The sequence below is a fragment of the Physella acuta genome, unplaced genomic scaffold (assembly GCF_028476545.2).
Source record: "Physella acuta isolate Inbredline_101_S28 unplaced genomic scaffold, ASM2847654v3 ptg001099l, whole genome shotgun sequence".
Classification (NCBI taxonomy): Eukaryota; Metazoa; Mollusca; class Gastropoda; family Physidae; genus Physella; species Physella acuta.
In genome coordinates, this window is record NW_026732616.1 from 145,691 (window position 1) to 171,226 (window position 25,536).

Sequence of the window (25,536 nt, forward strand, 5' to 3'; positions counted from 1 at the left end):
TACTGATTTTGTGAGCAAAAACAGATGGATTACAAAGGTTCCTCTTGAATGGCTAGTTTATTAGAGTACAGTACTATGCCCAGCAACCTTCACTTTCCTTGTCATAAATTTGAGATGAGAGCTTGTGCAAAACTTCACTTAAGACTTTAGGTTTGAATTATATGCTCTACCACCTGACCAAAACATCCCATATATGTGCAGCAATATTTATTTTAAAATAAATGTTATGTATTTTAAGGGGGGGGGGGGGCATTTTCATTTTATAAATCTTAGCTTCAAAATAATGGAACCTACTAATAACTTGAAAAACACCGGAAAAATTGAATTATATGATCTTATGTGAAATTCGTGAATTAATTAATATAATTATACAGCTTTATATAAACAAAGAGAGATAAGTTATGTGGCTTTGTATGAAGAAGAGAGATTGAATTATATGGCATGTAAAGAACAATTTTATGAGGTAGAGTGATTGAATTAGACAGCCTTATAGTATAAAAGGAAAGCAAAAATCATGTTTAATGGGAAAGTATAATCTCTTCACTTAAATAAGTACATGTCTAAACAATTAAAAAGATATATTTTTTATCTTTGACCTTAATTCTTAACAGATCATGACAGAAATAATTAAAACTAGGTAGTTAAAAAAGCTAAAGTGTAAACAGATTTTGTTGATTTACAGAGGGTGAAATTCTTGATACAGCTTTTAAATTAAATACTTCTTTAAAAAATTTCGGAATTTTTATGTATGGACACAAAAAAGTGATGTTGTTAGTGTCAGTATCTAATTTTAAGTCAGTTATAAAAGACCGGCAACTCCAGTTGATTTAAAATTATTTTTTAAATGCGTTATATCCCCTCTATAACATCACCCAGGAAACAAAGTAGTTTTAAAATGGCCGATCAGGATTGTGTTGCAAAAAATTAAAAGGTCTTTTCAAATTTATCTTGGATAAACCAATTATTTAATCTGAATATCGACCTCTATTTTAATTAACGTTTTAGATTAGTCGATGGTAGATAATTGTTTTAATTGTTTAATTATTTAATAACATTTATCTTACTTTTCAAATGAATTTCAAATTAACATTTTAAATTAAAAAAAAAATTATAATTATTTAGGCCTCTTAATATTAATAATAATATACATTAAAATTATATGAAATATTCAATGTATTATTATTAATTATATAATATTACTATTTAGATCTAGATTAAATTAATGGACCCCAGTGGAAATAGTCATAACTGTTTTCAAAGTTTTGAGATCATAGAATTGTGGTTATTGTGGTTTTATGAAATTTCGACAGTAAAGTTTAGTGTCATAATATCACTTGTGTCATTTTCATTGCATTTAGTGACTAAACACAATAAAAATGACACAAGTGCACCATCACCAATAGTTTTAATGGACACCAGCGAGAAAAGTCTCAAAGGTATTTGAGAGGTGTATAAATTCATTTAAAAATCATGCACAGCGTAGTTACAATTAATATGGTTATAAAATCCTGTCTATCTGGTTTTTTTCGGACTTTACTAAAGATTGGATGTATTTGATGTTTATAATATTTTCGGTAACTAAATAAAAATTAAAAAAAAAGCAAAAACAATTTGGTTTTCACGTGTAATGGCGACATAAACAATGGCATCCTGCTATTGGATAGGCCGCCATTGATTTTATTGTACACATTGTAAGCTAAAAATAGAAAACTAGGTCATGGGGTTTTAAATTTGCATTATTATTTAAAAACTTGATCTGCAAAGTTTTGTAAACAAATAGTTATCGATCACTAAGTTACTGTACAGCCAATCAATATTTGTCTTACGAAAGTGAAACATCCGGTTATAACTTAGGCTTGATGAAAATAAATAGAAATGTAGCCTTAAACTCAACAAATTATTTTCAAGTTCTCTGGATTTGCAACTTTTATAGCATTTATTCTAAAAATATAAAATTTCTAAATTAATTTTAGGCTTAAGTTTTTATTTTTAATTTTTTTTACGGTCTAAATCTAAAAAAGCACGTTTTTATTCCATGTCAACAACATTGGGGACGGAATCTCGTCAGCTCGCTCGCCTCCATTTAGTTTGAGACTTAGTTTAGGATACATGTGGGGAGAGGGTTCTAATGCTCATAACACCTATTTTGTTTGCAAGTTGAAATATCTAGATCTATATTAATGGTATTCAGTATTTTGAACCATGTAAAACATAAAATAAAATATAAATCAGGAAACAAACTATGTTTAAGATTTTTTTCTAAGTAATACCACTAACATTATCATAAAATAAATCATTTATGTAAATACTCATGTACAATGAAATAATATTTTAAGATGAATGACTTTTTATAAACCACAAAAATAAAAATTCTAATGTACTAATTTTAAGCATCAATTTAATTAATTAGATCTATCTCCCACAAAGAAATGTAATAATCTCAGATAAATATGAGGCAACACTATCGTGATACAGTGCACAATTAAAAATGAACCATGTAATAATTAATGGAATGTTTCAATAGATCTTCTACAAGGATGAATAGTTAAACCAGACTCTAGTCACCGTCATTATGTCAAATCTCTACCCTGGTGTGGTGTTTCCAAATTCTGGCTTAAACAGGAAATCAACTCCAGTCAAACTCACCACAACACCATCAGAGATTGACCTTAAATTAGGAAGGTAACTAGAATTTATTTAGAAATTATTTAGTAGATTTCTAACATTGTAATTTTCAAAGCAAGGTTTTATAAAATATAACATCTCGCCATCTTGAACAATGTTTTTTAAATCAGATAGACAGGATTATATGATATAAACATTTCTTTTTCACTTTCATGGTGCTTAACACAACCTGGGTTGGATTGGGAGTTGGGGGGGGGGGCAGTCTTGTCGGGACTGGGAGGAAAGGTACTGGTAAAAGTATATATTTTCTATTTAATTCTATTTTCATTTTAGGGGGGGACGGATGGTTTAGACATTCTAAGAGGGGGGGGGGGGCGATAGAGATGCTTGAGAGAAACTCTGATAGCATACTAAAAATAAAATATAGTCAATTACATTTTTTAATGTTTTCTTTTTCAATTACAGTCAATTACATTTTTTAATGTTTTCTTTTTCAATTACAGTCAATTACATTTTTTTATGTTTTCTTTTTCAATTACAGTCAATTACATTTTTTAATGTTTTCTTTTTCAGGGGTGCCTTCAATGGTCGACCATGGCCAAAACCTAGTCCTGTGTCCACAGTGTATGACGTCAGTAACAGCAGCACCAGACTGATTCTCCTCAACAATAAACTTTCTAAGGTGATTACACTAATTAATAAGTATCTCCACTGTGTAGATGAAATAATAGTTTAAAATTTTAAAAATTGCTTTAACTAACCTTTATTTTGAAGAGTGAAGTAGTTGCCATAACATTTACATATTTAAAAAATGTTGATTCATCTAATATTAGGTGATAAAAATATAAAAACTGGCAAGTCATAATTGAACTTCATTTCATCCTTTAATAGCATTTTAGCTATTTCATTAGAACAATGTTGAATGATTATTTAAATGACACACAATTAATCTCTTAAACAAGTTTGTTATGTTAGTAAATATTTTTTTTTATAGGGGTCAAGACTCAGAGGTCAGACTGATTATTCAGGAAACATCAAGTAAGACACAGTTTCCCAGCTAATCTTGTAGCTAGAGTATGATATTTTGTCTACTAGTAATTAAAACACCTCATAATACATTTAATTTTTCAGCCAACCATCTCCAGAAAGACATTCTTCTGCAGGTATGTAAAAAGATTTTATTCCTCTTCCTTTACACCTTGCATTTATATTTTAAAATTGCCTTTATATTTTGAAATAAATTGTTTATTAAAATTATTATCCTTACTATTATCAGTTGGTATAAAACATTGGAATATTATTATCATTTATCCTATATGTTTTGAATCTACTACAATTTTAGAACTCAGTACTCTATGTTGCTCTTAGCATTTTCTGTTACCCTTATTTATCAGAATTATACATTTTAGACAATGATTTGAAAAATAAAGAAAACAATTAATGTCTAGGTTGTCGCAGCTCCAGCAAGCCTCGTCACAAAGGTTGCACTGCCTCAGAGCCTGAGAGGTTTGTTCCATCTATCCACACAAACACAAGCTCCACCCCAGCCTGGGTCTCTCGGTCAGATCGACCAGCCAAAAGTGCTGAAAGTATGTTGACATTTTTGCTTTTGTTCAGGTTATTGGTAGTATAGTTTATCAGTTCAGAGTTGTTAATTAGACCACTATCAAGTATTTTTGTTTGAAGTTAAGCAAGATAATTATCTTAAAAGTAACTGCTTAATCAATATTTATTTATTATAGGCAATATTAAAAATAACTGGATAACTTTATGTAAATGTTTAAAAACAAGACCTTGTTAGATATTGAAACAAAAGGACAGTATTAGATATCTATTTAAACAACAAGACACTATTAGTCATCTATTTAAACAACTGGACACTATTAGATATGTATTTAAACAACTGGACACTATTAGATATCTATTTAAACAACTGGGCACTATTAGATATCTATTTAAACAACTGGACACTATTAGATATCTATTCAAACAACTGGACAGTATTAGATATCTATTTAAACAGCTGGACACTATTGGATATCTATTTAAACAACTGGACACTATTAGATATCTATTTAAACAACTGGACACTATTAGATATCTATTTAAACAACTGGACACTATTTTTAATTCCAGCTGGTCATGGGGCCAACTCCAGGTATCACACAGACTGTAAGGACACCTTTGATTACAACATCATCAGAATCTACTCTGCCCTCCAACAACCCCGGAGGTTAGCCAGTGGAGGGAGGGAGAAGAGGAGGGCCCTCTCTCCTGTGTTACAGGACCCCTCCCTCAAGCCTGCAGACAGGAGATACCTCTCCCAGATAGCTCAGGTGTACAGTGTGGAGGAAATGAGGAAGAGAAAGATACAGCAGTACCAATGGCTCATGTGGAAGGAATACTGCAAAGGTTTGGCATGTTAAATATAATTATTTTTTTCCCTCTGGTGCCCTGGATACATGGGAGCACCATAGAAAGTTATTGCCACTTATGTCAGTCCCTGGCAAGATAGTCCAACTCTTGTCAGTTGATTTTTTTGGGTATGTTAATTATTAATGAATCAAGTATTATTTAACTAAGAATTGATCATATTTGAATTTTTAAAGTATTTTTGCCACTCTTTAAGTATTTTTTGTGTGGATAATTAAAATTAGTATGTTTATAATTATATCTGATACAAATAAACTTGAGATTTTTCAGCCATGTAATTTAAGTTAAACTAAAATTGGGAATATTCTAAAATATTCTAAATTGTTTCATTGTTTTGTATGATTAACAACAGATTAGTTTTTTAAATAGGAAATTTTCCAGCAAGTGAGAGAAAGAAGTATGAAAGTTACTTCAATCACCCAAGAAATACACAGCTAGGAGTTTTTGACCCTTCGCAACAGAAGAGTACTTCTGCACCAGGAAGTTCAAGATCTAGTACAAGAAGGTCAAATGATAAGGAAGATAAAGGCCACTCAAGGTGACATTTATTTAAAAAAAAATAGAAGTACTTTTAAAGTTGTAGGCTGTTTAGAAATAATAATATGTGGCTTCATTTATCACCAATTACTAAGGTTTAAATAAGAGATGAAGAATAGCATTGACAGACCAAGAAACACTAACTATTAGACATTTTATGTTTGACAATTAGCATTTACAGTGTCTTTTACTGTCTTTTTAAAAAAATAACCACAATTGTAAAAGTTTTATTTTATTCTATAGGGTGCGTAAAAGTAAGTCAGCTACATCTAGGAGTCCTTCACCTGGTAAGAAAAGTCAGAAAAATAAAAAGAAGAAATTGTCAGAAAAAAGCAAAAAGTCAGATAAGAAAAAAACAGAGCAAACGAGTCAAAGGGCAGAGGTCACAAGAGACCAAAGCAGTCACAGTGAAGCAAGTGATGTAGAAGATGAGGCCACTAAAAATGAAAGGAGAAAAAGTAGTTCCTCATCTGCTTCATCTTCTTCCACTGAGACAGGAAGTGGTGATGAGGCAAAGACAGAAACAGTAAATGAAATGGTGGAAAGTGATAGAAAAGAAAAGAAGAAGAAGAAAATCTCCAAAAACAAGAAATCTGAAAGTGAGGAAGAAATGGAACAAAGTGAAGAATTAAAACAAAAATCTTCCACCCCGTCTTCATCAGAGTGCAGTGAAGGGGAGACAAAGAGAGAAAACAGAGAGAAGGATAAAAAGAAGAAAATCTCTAAAAACAAGAAATCTGAAAGTGAGGAAGATACGGAACAAAATGAAGAATTAAAACAAAAATCATCCCCTTCATCTTCATCAGAGTGCAGTGAAGGGGAGACAAAGAGAGAGAACAGAGAGAAGGACAAAAAGAAGAAAAGAAAGAAAAGAAGAAAACAAATTATTTTGGCAGATGCCGATAGCAAAAGTGAAAGTAGTTTAAAAAGTAGAAAAGAAGAGTCAAAGAATGTAAACAAACAGGAAGAAGGAAGTGGAGAAGTTGAGGGAGAAAACTCTGATAAAGAGAATGAAGAAAGCAGGAAGTCTCCAGATGGTAGGTCAACATCACTGTCCGACAGATCAACATCTTCATCTGACAGATCAGGCTCAGATGTTGATGGATCAACATCATCTGTTGATAGATCAACATCACCTACAACTAGGTCTAAATCACCAGTTGATAGATCAACACCACTAGATGATAGACCAACATCATCAATTGATAGACCAACATCACCAATTGATAGATCAACATCATCAATTGATAGACCAACATCACCAATTGATAGATCAACATTATCAATTGATAGACCAACATCACCAATTGATAGACCAACATCACCAATTGATAGATCAACATCATCAATTGATAGACCAACATCACCAATTGATAGACCAACATCACCAGTTGATAGACCAACATCGCCAATTGACAGATCAACACCGCTAGATGACAAAAAGGATGAGGATGATGAAAAAAAACATCATGAACACACATCATCGTCTTCATCATCCTCCAGTAGTGACAGCAGTGATGAACATTCGGAGACAGAATCAGAACTAGAGACTGAAACTTATACAGAACATCATCAAGGTACACTAAGTTTAGAAAATTGTTAAATATTTAAAAAAAAAATGATTATTACAGAAGTTTTAATCTTTAAAAATGCAATTACTGTTTTAAATGAAGTATCTTTGAATACAAAATTAAACTTGAATTTATGCACCTTCATATTTGTTTGACAGAAACTAAGGTGGATCTTGACAGTGAAAGAAAAGAAGAAAAAAGCAGTAGCTCTCAGAATCTTCAGTAAGAAAAGTTTAAATAAAATCTATAACATGCAGTTTTTTTTTTTGTATTTGTTTAGTCAGAGATTACTCAACTTAATGTTTGAAATTCAAATTTTTAAATACTTTTATGTAACTTACATTTCAATAATATGTTTTTATATTTTAAAAATAGATCAGAAAGACCATCTTCTGGACTGGATGCAATAAATGGTAGTAAGAGTCTATTTCTACAATTATAATGGAGAAAGTTTCAAAACTTTTAAATATGTTTATTTTTCAGTGTACATGTAGTCTCAAACTCAAGTAATTTTCAAACATGAATATTATTTTTAGTGTCTTTGAAGTTAATTATTTTTTAAAGGTCACAAAATTGTTAGAAAAAAATTGTTTTCAGATTCTGAAGGCCCAGAGAAAACTTCTACAGATGCTGGTAAATCTGGCCAGGTGACCAATTTGGCACCTGAAAGTTCACATGAGGCCAGGTTGTCCAACTCCCCCAGCGCAAGTCACTTTGACGACAGAGGGGATTGTATGAATGACTTAGTTCAAGATGGCAGTAATAAAGAGGCCAAAGAGATTTCTATCAGTGATAAAATCCAGGGGGTCAGTTCCCTTGACTACAGTGCTACCAACACTGGTCACAATGATGATGAGAATAAAGAAAATGATGGAAAAGGTGAAGATAATAATGATGGTGAAACTTCAAATGATGAAAGTTCGAGTGATGAAAGCTCAGATGATGAAAGTTCAAATGATGACGAAAGTTCAACCTTTCCTATGGCAAAGTAGAGATAAAAAAAATAACTGATGTGCCTGTTTATTTATTTAAATTGTTTTTTAAAACTTACAATAATTTACCAAATGCATTCTTAAAAAAATAATCATAAATAATAATGAAAAAAACCAGAAGTTATTGGATATTACACATGGGTGGACAACTGGAAAAACAGAACTTGATTAGCAAGAAAGATAACCCAATTTTTTTCTGCAATATTACTAGAACTGAAATAAAATCCTTGTTAAAATTGTCAGATCTACAAGTACCAATAACATTTTATCTAATAACTTCACTTAGTTGGGTAAAGATATAAATAATTTTAAAATAATTTTTTCAAAATAATTTTTTTTAGTTATTAATGTAAAGAACTTTAACATTTTACACATTTTTAAAAATAGACGTTCGTTTATGATTTTTAATGCCTTTCTAGATTTGATTAGCACTAACCATTTCTTGATAAATTTGTTTAGACATTTCACTAATTTCTGTGATTTTAATTAAATGTCCGATAGCTCACTGTATGAATGTCATCGGAGGTTTAACTAGAAATTTCACAAATGAGGGTCTCCAATTTGTAGCCCCACTAACAATATATTTTTTATACAACGTTTTTATAAAATTATAGTGATGTAAGATACTGCTTGGGGGGTACCTATGACTCTGACTTTCATAGGAGGCAATTGGGTTTAGATAAATTTGATTTTTTAACACCGAGAAATATTCACTTTGACATGTTAAATGGATTTAAAAAAAAAATTGTTTTAAAAAAGCTGTTCATTGTTTTTTTATTGTAAAAAATTTGAAAGATAAAATCAGAAGACTAATTAGGTATAGATTTTATGCAACCTGAGATTTTTGTATATGATTTAGTCTTCATTAAGTCATTCTTTTGCTGAAATAATGAAATTATTAATAACTATCAGATATTGTTTTACTTAAATTTTTAGGAAAGTATCAAAGTATACCTTTAATTAAAATGTATACAATTCTCAATGTGATGACAAAGCATTTACAATTTAATCAGTATTTATTATGTGATTTTACTTAGTGATGAATGTATGTTTTGTTATTTGTAATTTGATTATACATTAAGATATTCAAAAACATGACATTCGTAATGATATTATTAAAATAAATTTACAAATTTTTCTAATATCAAACAGGTTTTAAACCTGCTAATGCATGAGCAGTATTCACGAAATATAATGTAATCAACTAATTAGCTAATGTTATGGTGTTTTTAAATGAGAATGCACACTTTCATCTATCATCAGTATTAAAACAATTTTAAAATTTGCAATACTACCAAGGTGTATTACAGTAAATATTTTAAAATTATATTAATATAACGTTACTTTCATTTTTGCATCTTTTTCTGGCCTTAAGTCACTCTCCTATTAAGGTGAACAGTTTTTAAAAATGTTTTGCTTGTTAGATATTATGGTCCAACTTTAGAATACACACCAGGAGCATAATACAATGGCATTTTGTTACTATACTGTTAGCAAAGGATTGAATCAAACAGGGTGCTGCAGCTGTGGCTTATTAACGAGCTAATTAATTTAATGCTAATTGAGCTGCACTGTAAAACTACATTTATAATCATGTGAGATTTGTTTTTTTTTCATTCTAGGCAACTAAAAACAAACTTGAAGTGTGCACTAAATATATTTTTCAGTTTCATGGAAGTTGAAAATGTATGTTAAATTAAGTTTTCAAATATTTTTGTATGCCAATAAATTTTTGTTGAGTATTTTGTAATTCTTAGCTTTCACTGCTTTGCTGAATAAAAAGAGATAAAATTATTTTTTTTTTTTGTGCTTAAAAAAAGACTATTTCTGTGAGTGATCAAACACCCCAAAATCTTTTACCAAGACATGTTGCTTAGACTTGATGATCAAAAGTCTTATTTTTGATTGATAACTAACCATGTCACCTTTGTCTAACTTAACTTGACAACCATACTCAGTTTTGAACACTCATATGTAACAATTTACATTATTCAGTTAAAATGAAAAACAAAACAAAATCCTCTACTTAGAAGTGTACTTTAATTTTACATCATATTAATGCAAACAAAAAAGTTATATACAGTATTTTCAAACTGCTATAATCTAACCAAATGATCCACCAACTCCTCTTCTAGTAGGAGGACCAAAACACTTTCAATAAACAAAATTCATATTTTAGCCATCTTTTAATGCAAAAATCTGGCCAGTCTATCACCTGCCAGATATGCTGGTATCAAGCCATTTTCTTAAATTAATTTCTTTTTACCTTGTGAAATTTTTAATCAAACAAGTCTGCAACACTGAAGTTTTTTCCAGCTGATAACTAAAAAAAAAAGGGAAATTCTTGTTACATCTGCTATTGCCTCGGCCCATCAAATGAAAATAAAACTGCCTGGCGAGGGCTATACGCGGGTTACTGATGTTAAGCAATAGAAACTATGAGTGCTAGTGATCAAAATACACCAAGACAAATGTGACACCCAGCTGACTATTTGATAAGGAGGGCTGTTTATGCTCCACACAAAACGAAAAAAAAAAGAGGCAAAAAATTGCTTTTAAAAAACGAAATAAAAAATTGGAAATAATCAGTGTAAAAGAAAAAACAACACGTATAATGGGTTATGAAAAATATACATGTCATTTCAATAGAGATAAAATTTTATGGATGAAAATAGCTGCTTTGTGAAAAATTTACCCCCCTCAAAAATATAAATGTTTCCCCATGAAACAGACAGACTGATATCTTAACAAATGCAAGTGATACAGGCCCTGCATTAGCGCAATGCCAGCAATATTTGTCAGTGGAGCTATAGGGGAGACAAGTCTTACGCCTGATAGATCTAGCTAAATAAGTCACATGCCAGAACTCATGTTCTACAGGAAAAAAAATAATTTCACAACTATAAGATAAAGATTTACAAACAGTAAATAAAATCTGGAAGCCCCCACCCCTTTAATGAAAGGCGCCAGAAAAAAAAATCTCGTAAATAATGCTGATCAGTTTTTATTTTCTGTTACACATATATTTTAATTTTTTTTTCCAAAGATTTCTTCTTTTAAAAAAAACCAAAAACTGTATTGCCATTGAAAGTTTTTTTTTAATGCTGCCAGTATGAAACAATTTTTAAAAAATTTCTCTTTTCTCAAAAGAGCGAAACATTTTAGTAAATCAATTTTAAGCATAATTAATAAAAGAAGATCATCAAGAAAAAAAAAATACGCAGGAAAAGAGACTGTCCAACGCAAGGCCTGTCAATGCCTGCAGATCTTCTGCTCCTGAAGGTTCAAATGATCAGCAGCCACAGTAACACATACAAATGTACTGAACTTAATCAAATAGATCTGAATTAAGAGATTTCTAAACCAAATTCTTTTTTTGCAGATTAGTTTTTTAACTGCTGAATGCTTGTAGAGAAAAGCATAAGCATGTTTGTGAAAATGAATCTAATTGAACATTTGTTACAAAAAAAAATAATCTCATAGCATTAGAGCAGGCTTTCATGATATGAAGCAGCTGTATGCATAAAAAAAATTCACTAAAATTTATACCATACATTGCAAGCCAATGAACATTTATTTATCAATAATTATTAAACTAAAAAAACAAACAACAGATGACTAAAGACATCGTAAGTTTTTTTAAAAATATGATGGACAAAAGACAAGATGTGTATTATTATTTCCTATTTCAACAACTCAAATTCAAATAAGTCTTTCTGTTTCTTTCAAAGCATATGTTACAAAGTAAAATTAAGGTTATTGCCAATAAAAAAATAAGTTGTATTTTCTTTTTCTTAAACACAAAGCACTATATTTTAGTAGTAACAAAAAATTTCAAATAAAAAAAATAGTAAATCTCAGAATCAATTAACCGATGATTAGAAAAAAGCAGCAAATTTGGATTTGGAAATTTCAACGTCTCCTCATAATGCAAGTTAGTACTGTTGTATTTAATGATACATGCAAAAAAATAGTAAAATTACACTATTTGATGTTACGTACACAAAAATAGTACAATTACACTATTTAATATTACATACACTGAAATAATACACTTACTGACTTACACTATTTGATACCACCCACACTAAAAATAAACTAAACTACTTTGTATGATGTGAAATGAAAATGACTATCTTTTTTAAGTTCAAGTAATAAAGACAGAGCAAAAATACATGAACCTGGGAGCAGGCTAAACAAATCTGTACAACAAAATAAGGAATTATACAACTTCTTCATATGCATCACTTATAGAATGTACAGTATTTTACAAAAAAAAAAAAAAAAAATTAAACCCAAAGGATTTTTATTTAAGCTTGAAAAACAAAACCAATTTAATTCTTGAATAAATTTGGTTCTAAATTTAGCATTTGAGACTGAATTATTAATACGTCACTTTCCAAGAAATGGAAAGAACTAAATTATTTCACCCCGTTTTTCAAACAAAAATTTTGAGCTTTAGAACAATTAAGAATTATAAGTTGTCTTTAGTAAAAAAATATATTTTTAAAATTATATTGAATTTAATTTATTTTTCGCTTAATTTGATTGTCATTGAGATTTTCTAAAGTCGTCTACGGTTTGTCCAATCTTCAAATCAAGAAAACAATAAAATGGTACTGACAGTCCAATCTATATAAAAAAAAGAATAAATAAATGAAACAACAAAATGTTATTGCATTGAAAAAACTGAAAGCATGGGGACAGTGAGACAAGACACTGACATGAGCTAAGTTATCAAATACATTGAGACAACATTACCGCTACAATGTACAACACTCATTATAACTGCATTATATCAATTGTAGTCCCAAAACAAAGAGTATCAAGAAAAGCAAAGGGAACTAATCCTCAGACAGATGCCATCTCCCATAGAAACAGTTAGTAAATAGTTGATTTAACAAGTTGTCAAATTGAAAATGAAAAGGCACAATTAATACACAGGTTTCAGATTCAAGAAACTGAGCTGTAAATTTAAAAAAAAAACAGTATTTGTAATTTACTTTTATTATTTTATCATAAAAACTGAAAAACAGTCTTAATAATGGAAAGACATCTTTGAATAAATTTAAAAAAAAAAAAAAATAATTTAAATTATTAATGTTGCTAGCTAGAAATTAAAAAAAAATTGTTTAACAACTTTTCTTAATTAACTTGATGTCTTTATTGAGAGATGGCCAGAGGTTGTTAGCTAAAAGACCAAAACAACATTACATAATGAGACAGGTAAGATATGTACTTGACCGCAAAGGCAAAATTTGTTTATGAAGAGTAAAATATTACACAATAAAAACTTTGACAAAAATATCAGTTCTCTGTTATGTATTTTTTTTTCATATTGTCAATGAAAATTGTTTTTCTCATTTTGTTAATGACAAATATATTTTTTTTTCTCCATACTGTCAATGACGAACTTTATGTTGTCATGACGAATATTTTTTTTTTGTTACTGTTGTGAGATTTAAGTCCCATGACATGTTAGAAAATGTTAACACTGTCACTGATGAAATCCAATGTTTTGAAAGACCTATTGGGATTTATATTTGTGGACATTAATTGTTTCATTTAAAAAATAGGCCATACTTTTTATTTGTTTCATTTAAAAAAATTGGCCATACTTTTTATTTCATTTAAAAAATAGGCCAAATTTTTTTCTGGCTTGTTTTGAAAAAAAAAAAAAACTGTCTGTGCCCAATAAAATGAATAACATTTCCATTGTGTGTCCACTGTACCAAAAAAATACAATATAGAAATATTGAATTGGCCAAGTTATAATTTCCTGTTGAAGCTGACCGGTGTGGCTGAATTAAGTTGCTAGGAATGCCAAGTTTTTATTTTATTTTTCAAAATTGTTGTTGTTCTATACAAGTTGTTCACATTCAAAACAAACACTCCTAGTTGGATTTAAAATGTGAAATGAAATCACAGACTGTCCGACGGTCTGGGTACAAGAATCAGGTACAGTGATCTACTCAACCAGTTCCATACAGCAGAAGACTAGCCAGTTATCTCCCTTTAGTTACCTCCCTTCGGAGTCAACGCCCACCTCATAATACTCATCAACTGCCAGGCATATGTAAAGATGGAACTTGCTCAACAACCACAAGGGGGGAAAATATAAACTCATGTCACAGTGAAAAACAATGTGAAGTGAAATATGTAGTCACTCTTTTCCTTCAAGTTTAGATCAGTTGACCACCGTCTGCTACCATCTAGTACAAACAATGAGAATCAAGCGCTGGCCGCCCCACATCCCTACTGGCCGGTTGACCAGACAACCATGAGCAACCACCTCAAGTAGCCAGCCACATCGCAACTTTGGTCATGTCATCCTTGACGGTTCTCCAACCGGCGTCCAGAAGTTTCCGTGACACACCAGCAGAGATGTGGGGGAGGGGGGGCGTTGGACTACTCCCAGCCATTGTCCTTGATCATGTGAGCCAGCTCAATGATGAACTTGCCCTCCTTGTACTTCTGGCTCGACTCAAAAGCATGTTCCTAGGGGGAGAGAACACACAAAATTATCACTGTAACAAGGGTCTTATTTTAGCAATGCATAAACGGCAACAGAAATATATTTTACTATATTTTTTTAAAAACAAAAGTCCTATTCTAATGTCCTTGGTCAAGTGTAAATGACAACACTAGTATGTTACTGATAACATTGATGATGAGTCAAATTTTAATTTGAGTCAAATTTTCATCACTTTCAGTATAAAAGATAAATATTTAAAAGATTAACTTAAAAAATAAAAATAAAAAAATAAATAAAATATAAATAAAAGAGTCGTAGATGCTAAAGGCTAATATTTGTACAAACTGTAAAAAACATTCATCAGGAAAAGAAATGGCGTGACTCATTAACTGCCCCATGCACATGACTCACATATTTCCAGCCCAGCGTGGTCTTACAAGACTCGCAGTAGATGTCAGCCACTGCGTGCAGGCCTGTCAGCAGGACCCTCTCCTCAGCTGGACCACACCCCACATTCACCCTGAAACACAATCAGTAAACATCAACCCACAGTCATTAAACATCAATCCACAATCATTTAATATCAACCAAGTCATTAAATATCAAAACCACAATAATTAAACATTAAACCAACAATCATTAAACATCAAACCCACAATCATTAAATATCAACCCACAATCATTAAACATCAAACCCACAATCATTAAACATCAAACCCACAATTTATTAAACATCAAACCCACAATCATTAAATATCAACCCACAATCATTAAACATCAAACCCACAATCATTAAACATCAAACCCACAATTGATTAAACATCAAACCCACAATCATTAAACATTAACACACAATCATTAAACATCAACCCACAATCATTAAACACCAACACACAACCATTAAACATCAAACTCACAATCATTAAACATCAAACCACAATCAGTAAACATCAATCCACAATCAGTAAACATCAATCCACAATCAGTTAACATCAACCCACAGTATTTAAACACCAACCCACAATCAGCAAACATCAACCCACAATCATTAAACATCTACCCACAATCATTAAAAATAAAACCCACGATCATTAAACATCAACCCACAATCATTAAACATCAACCCACAATCATTAAACATCACCCACAATCATTAAACATCACCCCACCATCATTAAACATCAACCTACAACCATTGACCATTACCCCACAATCATTAAACATTAACCAACATACACCCTAAAAATCATTAAACCACATTTTCCATGTAACACAATCATTTAGAATTTTACCACAACAAATTATGGCAACATTTAATATATTTAAAACAGATACATTGGCTGTGTTTTATATTAGGCTAAAAAAACAACTTTCAAACGAAATCTTTCAATATAAAATATTTTAAAAGCTATATATAGAAACGAGATAAAAAGATTCAAACAAAAAATCCCACAGCTCTGTATAACTTATACAACACACTGCAGTTGCATTTTAAAAACCCAACATTGTGCAAAATACATTTCCATTTGGCTAAAGGATTATCTGGCAACTTTTAATAACATGACCTGCCATGGCCAGGTACACGACTCAACAAAGCCAAATACCAAGAGCAAACATGTTTTTCTGATTTCCGTCGGCGCGTACTCAATTCGTGACGACTGCTTTTCCAAAGAACATTCTTTTGTCCCTATTCTAAAAATAACCATACTTGCGAAAATAAAAACATCATAAAAATATTTTCACGAGAATTCAGACATTTTCAAAGAAATTGTTTTATTGTTCATGATACAAGAGACAAGGAACTAAAAATTATTATTGTCGGGGGTTAACAATTTTGAACAATTAAAAAAAATCTATAATTCCATTCAAACTGATCGAAAACTTGTCAAGATGAAAACAAGCAAATTCTCGCGAGATGTCAGCAACGTCATACAGTCTCAAGAGTTTGTTACTATAAATAGACGTCACGTGGGCACCTGCAGCTCTCGAAACAATTTCTCATAAAAACAAATGGTAGCTGCAGTGAGGTTAATGCAATTAGTAATAAAACAGATGGCTTGAATGAACAGATATCTTTCACCTAACCAACCCCCCCCTCCCGCATACACCACACCCCCTTAACCCCACCCCTGTACGGTGTCCAAGCGTCCTTCTCACGCGTCTTTTCTTTTGGATATCGTGGCTAGCAGACAAGACGTGTTTTCACTGTCGAGCTAAGTCAAAAAATGTGTTACTGTTTGCCTTTATTTGTCTAATCTGTAACCACACTGTTGTGTGCTGACGAAGACCTTGGGTCGAAACGTCCATATTACTTGTAACTGTCTTAACTTGTGAGGTAACTAACACTATCTGTTTTATTACTAGAAACCATTTCTCAGCAATGTACGTTTTTTTCTTAATATAAAACTCAAACAACAAATAAAATGCCAACTTGTTTCAAATGTGTCAGACATGATCGAGTAAAATTAATAGTTTGTTATTCGTTTTTTTTTTCGAAGGCTAATGATTATCTAAAATAACATGAGGGTTAAAAAAAAATTAACCCCTAACTAACCCCATTGTTAATATTGAGTTTTGCGACATTGAGCCTCCTTTTCCGTCTCACTAACCGATGTTAATCTGTCCAGCCGCAAGCGATAGTGTTCAATAGGCCAGGAATAGTGGCCAATGGTCCAAAAATAGCGGCCAATGGCCCAGAATTAGTGAGCAATGGCCCAGGATTAGTGGCGGATGGCTCTGGAATAGCGGCCAAAAGTCTGGGAATAGTGGCCCTTGAGAAATTGGTATCATATGCTCATAATGAGACGATGACGAAATGATCCCCCCCCCCCCCAGACACAATATGGCTGGCCATCAGCGTTTGATGAGGTACAACAACCAGCCTTCAATCTCCCACTCATCTGGCCAATTACCACGCCGGCTCAGGCTTAACTGGTAGTTTCAGTCACCAACCAAATACAAACACAGGCCAACCAACAACACACACACCAACCAACCACACACACACACACACAAAAACCAACCACACTCACACGCTAACCAAACACACTCACACACAAAGCAAACACACACACCAACCAACCACACCCACACAACAACCAAACACATAAACAAACACACCAACCAAACACACACCAACCAACCACTGTTAGAGGCCAACCAACAACTCTTAAAACACCAACCAACTAACCCAACACACACACCAACTAACCACACACACACACACCAACTAACCACACACACACACCAACTAACCACACACACACACACACACCAACTAACCACACACATCGACCACACTCCAACCACATTCAGACTTGAATAAATCCGACACAACTTTGGTACAATTATTTTCACTAGTTGAACAATCGTTCGCATTACAGCATCCCCCCCCCCCACCTCTATCCACTCAATGTTATTACTGACATTAATACTACCCAACGTAGACTAGGTGTTTCCGTTACCGTTGTCATGGCGACAACTAACCGCATCCGTCTAGCAGTGACGTAAGACACGCAATCGTTTAAGGGGAGATAATGTGGGTCACGTGTCGCCGCCCATGCGTGACATGGCAACAGGGCCGTTAACTAATGGCTAGGTAGGTCATGTCCACCTATAGCAACAGGTCAGTTAACTAATGGCCGAGCAGGTCATGTCCACACATACATAGCAACAGGTCAGTTAATTAATGGCTAGGTCATCATGTCCATACATAGCAACAGGTCAGTTAACTAGTGGTTGAGTAGGCCATGTCCACCTATACATAGCAACAGGTCATTTAACTAATGGTTGAGTAAGTCATGTCCATCTATAGCAACAGGTCAGTTAACTAATAGCTGGGTAAGTCATCATGTCCACCTATACATAGCAACAGGTCAGTTAACTAATGGTTAGGTCATCATATCCACCTATACATAGCAACAGGTCATTTAACTAATGGTTGAGTAGGTCATGTCCACCTATACATAGCAACAGGGCCGTTAATTAATGGCTGGGTAGGTCATGTCCACCCATACATAGCAACAGGTCAGTTAAATAATCGCTGGGTCATCATGTCCACCCAATTTTTTTTTAAATTTCCAAATACAAGAGTGGGTTATCTCCGCCATGCCGGGCCAGCTAAATGATTCATACAATTAATTACGTCTAGATCTAGAAGACCCTCTAATGCCAACCACCAGAACAGCTAACACATCCACCTGTGTAACCTGGGGCAGGTCACGTGACGATGCCCGCAGACGTGAACAATTCGGAGAACAGACCAGGCTCATTAGCCTGATTGACACGATAACGACCCAGTGCCGCTCCCCCCCCCCCCCAACTGCTGACGGTGGGTTACTCTTCAACTCCTCTGCCCCCCCCCCCCATTTTACTCCCCAGCCCCCAGGGCATGCTGTGTCTTAACTTCCAATTTTCAAGCACACATCTTTCAACAAAGGCATAGTCGCGTTTTGTTTTAAATTCGTTATTTTAAAAAGGGTTTCTTTCATGTCCATTTACCACATAATTGATTCAGCTAGTACAGAGTTTCTTTCAGGAATCTTTCTAAGTCTCCTACCTGGACCAAGTACACAAATATATTAATATATCACATATATATACTTTAACCAGTGCCCCCCTCCCCATACACATATCTAAAAGAAACCCTGAGCTACTAGGCTGTTCATCGAGAGCGATACTTAGAAAAAAAACAACCTAGACCTATCTTACACAAACATTAGCCTTAAACCTATCTAAAACCCTTATCTTACACTCTTAACCAAAATTAACCTATGCACGAAATTATCGTTATTCATAAAATTTACATAAGGCGTATGTGGATATAGAAAAATCGATAACAAACACATATAAAAATATGTTACGATCAAGTAGTATTGACCAGTTATGCGGATAATATATAACATTTTTCGGACATCTGGTGTATCAACACCCCCCCCCCCATTTTCTCCATCATATGCAACGGTTATGTCGTGGGAATGCGGCCTGTCAAAATGATTTAGATCCCATTAAAAAAGCCAGCACTCAAAGGTGTAGCCCAAGGGGAGAGCAGTCACACCAATGTTGTTCTGGCTACGTCAGGATGCAAGCCAGCTCTTCAACGTTGAAAGACCGCATTGACAGCTGACCGAAATATCAAAGGTCAGCACCACACGACAATTTCAAATGATCTACTTCCGGAGGCCACAGAGAAATTAGAGCGAGTATCGATTCTAACATTGCAATGAAAACAACAAAAAAGAAAAAAAACCAGGGAGCAGAATCTTTCGGAAAATACAAAATCTGACAACATTGTATATTGTATTGTCCTATGTACACCTGAGAAATAAATCTACGAACCGTATCTCGAGAATGCTAAAAATAAACCAAAAAAAAAAAAAAGACGATACACAGCCTCAGTGTTGATACTGTGTGTTGCGAAAGATTGAACGACGTCAGCAAACGGACGTCTAAAAATAGCTGGCGGTAGGATGATTGGCTGGCCGTGCTTGCGGGTTGGAGAGTAGATTTATAGACATTTTTTTTAGCCTGGTAAGATTGACTTTGTCCTTGGGCAGTATCGATTGCCAGCGCTTGGGATCGAAATCAAAAAGGCTTATACCTATCTTCATAATAAGAGGATTAAAACCAAGTATATGGGTGAAAGTTACAAAGGCATAAACGGGTTGAGAATCGTGCAAATATAAAACAGATGGGACATTTTCGATCAACCTATTGCGTTGTATAAAAATTTCCATTGACCACTTATTCTATATCTAACACAAATAAACAAAGCAAGATAAAACGCACTAGAGTAATTAATTTGAAAGAAAATCTCTTTGTTCAATTCGTAGGAAAAAAACAAAACTAAACAAAACTTCAACCTGTGCTTACAGAATGAATGTGTGCATTGGTTGTGTGGAGACATTCCACGGATTATTTTGTATCAACTAAATTTAGCTCCAACAAGGACTGAGTTAGATTACACTGATCTAGCCGAATCCCCCCTAATCTGTCGGCTTAAGTAAAAAGTAAAGTTCCTTATAGAGCCTGACGGTACGTGTGGTACATGAAGTAGAGTTTACCTGTTTAATTGACCTCGGATTAGGTAGGGATAGTGTGATGAGCACTATGTCCTAACTTGAGTCCCGTACTCATCAGAACTGGGTGGCTATTGGCCTAAACAAAATGGTAAACCAACCCTCACTCTCCTATTTATTATGAGCAGGATCTCATATGTATACATGGTTTATTTGTATAATCAAATGGTAGTTTAAAAAAAAATGAAGCAATTTGTGTGAATTAGGCTTTGCTTTTAGAGAAACCATTGTCGAGGCAATACAACAATATCGTATCCCATGTTTTCCTTGCCTGCATCGGTTAGGGTCAAGGCCATTTTAGCGTTTGCCATAGTAAAAACATCGCTGTGTTATACCAAGTGCATTCAACCTGATGGTAAATGTCCGCCAGTAAAAAAAAAAAACATTTAAAAAATCAGCATAAAAAATACATTTCTGTAGAAAAAAAAATTCATCGAAAATTCCACAAAGACTAGCCGATGACTAAGACGCACGGACTACTATCGGTCACATTTATATGCACGGCACGGCGGATATCGTTGTCGGTCGAGGCGGTGGAATTCTTACTCATACGTTGGCCAAACTTGGTTTTAATTTGGCTTATACTTCGGCCAAACTTATGTTTGATTTGACTCAAACAAGTTTTTGTGATACAATAGCCAAAACTGTGTCTGATACAATGTGATACAATGTCCAAAAATTGTGTTTGATACACAGGCCAAAATTGTGTCTAATACAAAGGCTAAAATTGTGTCTGATACAAAGGCCAAAATTGTGTCTGATACAAGGGCCAAAATTGTGTCTGATACAAAGGCCAAAATTGTGTCTGATACAAGGGCCAAAATTGTGTCTGATACAAAGTTAAGTACTGACTATGTGTATGATGTATACCCACTGACAGGCAGTGACAAGCGACAGACGGTAACAATGTGTACACACAGGAAGATGTACAAGTGTACGTGGGATGCTAATACAGTCGGCGACAGCCCATTACAATTTTCAGAGACAATTATTTTTGTGACAAGCCGCAGGAAAAGACGTGGGGGTGAGGGGGAGCGATTGGTTATTGATTAACTTGAGCAGGTCTATTTTGGGAACCAGCGGGTGGGGGGTTGGGGGGGGGGGGGGGTCATGGAAAAGGAGACAAAGATGACCGGAAAAAAAAAAGAAAATGGAGATCTAAATAACGGAAACAAAAAAGGACAGATGACAGTTAGGGGAAGGGGAGAGAAGGTTTGCAACATGCACACGGGAGACCTGACACAAAGGGGAGGCAATGGTAATTAGAAATAGGAGAAACAGGCAAGGGGAGATCATCATAAGGAGGAGGAGCATGGGTATACCCCGGGGACAAAGTGGCACAGATTCCATAACGCCGAACGAGAAAATGTATATTAAAACAAAAAGTGTAATGGAAATAATCGAGCAGACGTGAGCTGTGACGTCATGAATCACGCGGCGGCGACTGCCGGGCAGACAGACGTCAGTTGACCTGAGGGAATACATTGGGGTCAATGACCTATAAGACCGACGATTTAACCGACAACCTATTTCTAAAAAAAAAATCCTTCCGACTTTGTTTACAAATTGAATTAACAATTACTCTGACATTAAATAACTCAAAACTCGCCAGGCCTACAACCTGCCCATGCTAACGCGTTAGGTGTGGTGGGGGAACTGCGAACAAGCGCAATGTTTTGTTTGTAAACATGCATGTTGTGTGCAGCTAACTACCGGCATCAAGTTCAATCCAATCCATCTTTTTGTCACTGCCATCTGTAGCACGGCCACCCGCTGTGTGACAGCTACCAGAGATTTACCTCCCTTGAATAAAAAATAAAAAGATGACTAGTGTACTCTCCCCTTATTTACACCAGACGCGTCGAGTTGACCGAAGTTGGTCAGTGACCTGTGTTGTGCGCATGCGCGAAGACACAATTGTGTCACACAGGAAGTAAGTAAATAAAAAGATAAAAGCTTAGCTGTAGTGTGGTAGACCGATGTTAAATTCATAAATCTAAAACCGAAATCTTCCATGGAGTTTGATTCGAAGTTTCCATCAGCTCTTAAAGTCTGTATCAGCTTCTAAATTCTGTAATATTGACGATTTATAATGAGTGCCCAGACCATCACCCGGTTTTTTAAGCACTACTTTCGAAAAAAAATTGATAAAAAAACGTTTTAATAACAAGCTTTTAAGTAATAATGCACTAAAAAGTAGAAAATAAATTATAGACTACTATTTAAATTACTATATGGAAAAGCGTGGGCCACTTTAGTATCTATTGGATACCTTTACTAATATTTAGGAAGAGACCCACGCTCTTCTTTATAGGAATTTAAATAGTAGTGTATAATTTATTTTCTACTTTTTAGTGCATTATTACATAAAAGCTTGTTATTAAAACGTTTTTTATGTGGAATGTTAAATGTAATCAATGTACATGTGGTATGACATTGTGAAAATGTATAGGGTAGTTGACATCTATGTTAAAGTGAGATCTACAAAGTAGATAACATATTCATAATTCAAGGAGATGCCATATTTTTTTTTACAAGAAAACTACTTTGTTGGTCAGAGAAGATGGACAATTCAAGAAAACCTGAAACCGCGTTACTATAAGCAAACAGCAGACACTAGACACCATTCAGCACAGATACCATACAGTACACACCAGACACCATACAGTACACACCTGTGACCTACTTAGGTCGAGTCATTTTTATTTTGACATTGTATAATTCCTTATATGGAATGATGGTGTAACACCTGGGGTTTTTCCATTGACTATTAAGGTGTTTGAGACATAGAAATTTTCCATTAAAATCTGATTGAATGATTCTGATCAGATGATTATCCCAACCAATGGCGACATGAGTTGAGGATAACCTCCCCTGTCACAGAAGTCTTTAATTGCACTGCACACTCGCAACACGAGGCACTTTATCTTGACCTGGCAGTCTACGAGGCAGTTTTACCTTGATCAGACAGCCGTCCATATTGTCCGGCTATAGACTCTGACCATTTGAACGTGAGAGTACTTAAGACCTGTGTGTGCCTTGCTTTCTTAAGTTGATTTAGTCTTCTAGTTTAATATTACTTGTCGCTAAGTAATTCTAGAAGCTACAACAGTGTCGTGTGGCCTGTAGCTGTTCTTTAGACAGTGTAGAAATCTGTGATAGTGTTTTTTCCTACATTGTGTAAGTTGGGTTTTGATATTTTATACATTAAATAGTTTATTTAGTTCAACCTTGTGTTCTGCCACTTCTGAGTTCGCTGATTAAAAGGTCGTATGTAGATTGGATGAGCGTTAATTACAATAGTATCACTAGCTTCCCTAGACATTAATTTCGAGCCCTAGTGGTCGTTGTGTTAAGTGTTCATCCACTTTGGCCGTAAGGCATTTGCATATGACCCCGAAAAAAGAATCCGGGGACGTTCTCCTTCTATTTGGCTGATAGATAGGTTAACGTTACACACCAGACACCACACACCATACACACACAACAAACACCATACATCACACACCATACACCAAACGTAGAATACAGCTCGCCATGTAAACACGACTTGACCCAGTTACATCTAGAGGAAGGTCAGACCCACAAACTGTAACGTTTGACTTTCAACGAACTCGGTCGTCAACAAACTTCACTCTGCAACAGATAGCTTGCTCTTTAAAAAAAAATCTCGATATCATTACAGTTTTAACTAAATCTGTCGTCAACAAACTTCAATTGTAAACCACCAATCTCGATTTAAATTTTTTTATCGATCCTTCTAAAGTATCGATACTCAAATAATGTGCTCTTTGCGATACCGCAAAATTAATAACAATACTTGAGAATCGGCAACTAGGAAGAAAAACGGAGTTATATTCATACTTATCGAGCTAAGCGTTTAACTGTATATTGTTTTTGTTTTTATTTCTTTGTTGGCATACCCTGAATATGTGCCACCTATGTTGACCTTAACATTGAATTAGCTCTGTCGCTTGTTTACAAATATTTCTGACCGTCCGCTGTTAACATATTTCTTACGCTGTTCGTTCTAACACTTTGTTCGCGCGAAATGTATTGACGAGACCGCCGCTCGTCTGAAATTTATGTCTCCGTTGAATTGATTGCCGATCGCTAGTCTGTACAGCTTGTTTCTGCTTGTTACGTCACAACACGGCGTTCCACATTTAGCGCGTGCTGAGTTTGTCGTGTCCATAATGTAGGCAAAGGGGTGATTTCTAACGAGTGATATCATTGGACTAATTATAGACACAGTGACGTCCTTGTACCCAATCGCTGTCCGGCTTAGTGGAGAGGAATAAAGAAATCAACACATTGGTACACGAGTGTAGTTTTTTTCTGGGTCAGTCTAATGTAGTCAGTGAGGGGGTGCTAGGAGGTGAAGCGGGCAGACAGGATTAGCTTAAGTAGTTCACTGCCAGCACACCTGTCAAATGGGACGTGGTCACGGCTGGCTGACGACATGACAGGTATGACACGAGGCCTGTGGCACAGTGTACTGGCCAGCGGGGTTGCTTTCAGATATTTTTTTAATATGTTAACTGCAAGGAGGGCCAAGCCTTGACTCATTGACAGAGTCACACATATAGTGTCATACTGCCACACATATTTCAGAAAGATAGTGTCACACTGACACACATATTTCCCACAGACAGTGTCACACTGCCACACATATTTCACACAGATAGTGTCACACTGCCACACATATTTCACACATATAGTGTCACACTGCCACACACATTTCACACATATAGTGTCACACTGCCACACATATTTCACACAGATAGTGTCACACTGCCACACACATTTCCCACAGATAGTGTCAC

The 25,536-nt window shown here is 34.3% G+C and overlaps 2 protein-coding genes across 5 annotated transcripts; one reads left to right on the forward strand and one right to left on the reverse strand.

Moving 5' to 3' along the window:
- The first annotated feature begins 870 nt into the window (after positions 1–870).
- LOC131955750 (micronuclear linker histone polyprotein-like) lies at positions 871–8,495 on the forward strand. 4 transcript variants are annotated; one of them, XM_059319991.1, is made up of 12 exons: positions 871–931; positions 2,537–2,682; positions 3,199–3,307; positions 3,620–3,663; positions 3,757–3,788; positions 4,074–4,214; positions 4,762–5,037; positions 5,428–5,596; positions 5,839–7,172; positions 7,325–7,388; positions 7,542–7,582; positions 7,764–8,495. In XM_059319991.1, exons 2-12 carry the CDS (start codon positions 2,573–2,575, stop codon positions 8,156–8,158), a joined length of 2,715 nt encoding a protein of 904 aa, XP_059175974.1. In that variant the 5' UTR covers positions 871–931; positions 2,537–2,572; the 3' UTR covers positions 8,159–8,495. The 4 variants fall into 4 exon arrangements, with proteins under 4 accessions (XP_059175974.1, XP_059175973.1, XP_059175976.1 ...); XM_059319990.1 differs by having other exon boundaries at positions 884–931; positions 2,525–2,682; XM_059319993.1 differs by having other exon boundaries at positions 884–931; positions 2,525–2,682; positions 7,542–7,579.
- Positions 8,496–14,566: 6,071 nt separating this feature from the next.
- LOC131955740 (protein yippee-like 1) lies at positions 14,567–25,279 on the reverse strand. Its single transcript, XM_059319977.1, has 3 exons — positions 25,137–25,279; positions 15,045–15,153; positions 14,567–14,656 (listed from the first exon to the last, which is right to left on the reverse strand). Exons 1-3 carry the CDS (start codon positions 25,277–25,279, stop codon positions 14,567–14,569), a joined length of 342 nt encoding a protein of 113 aa, XP_059175960.1.
- Positions 25,280–25,536: the final 257 nt, after the last annotated feature.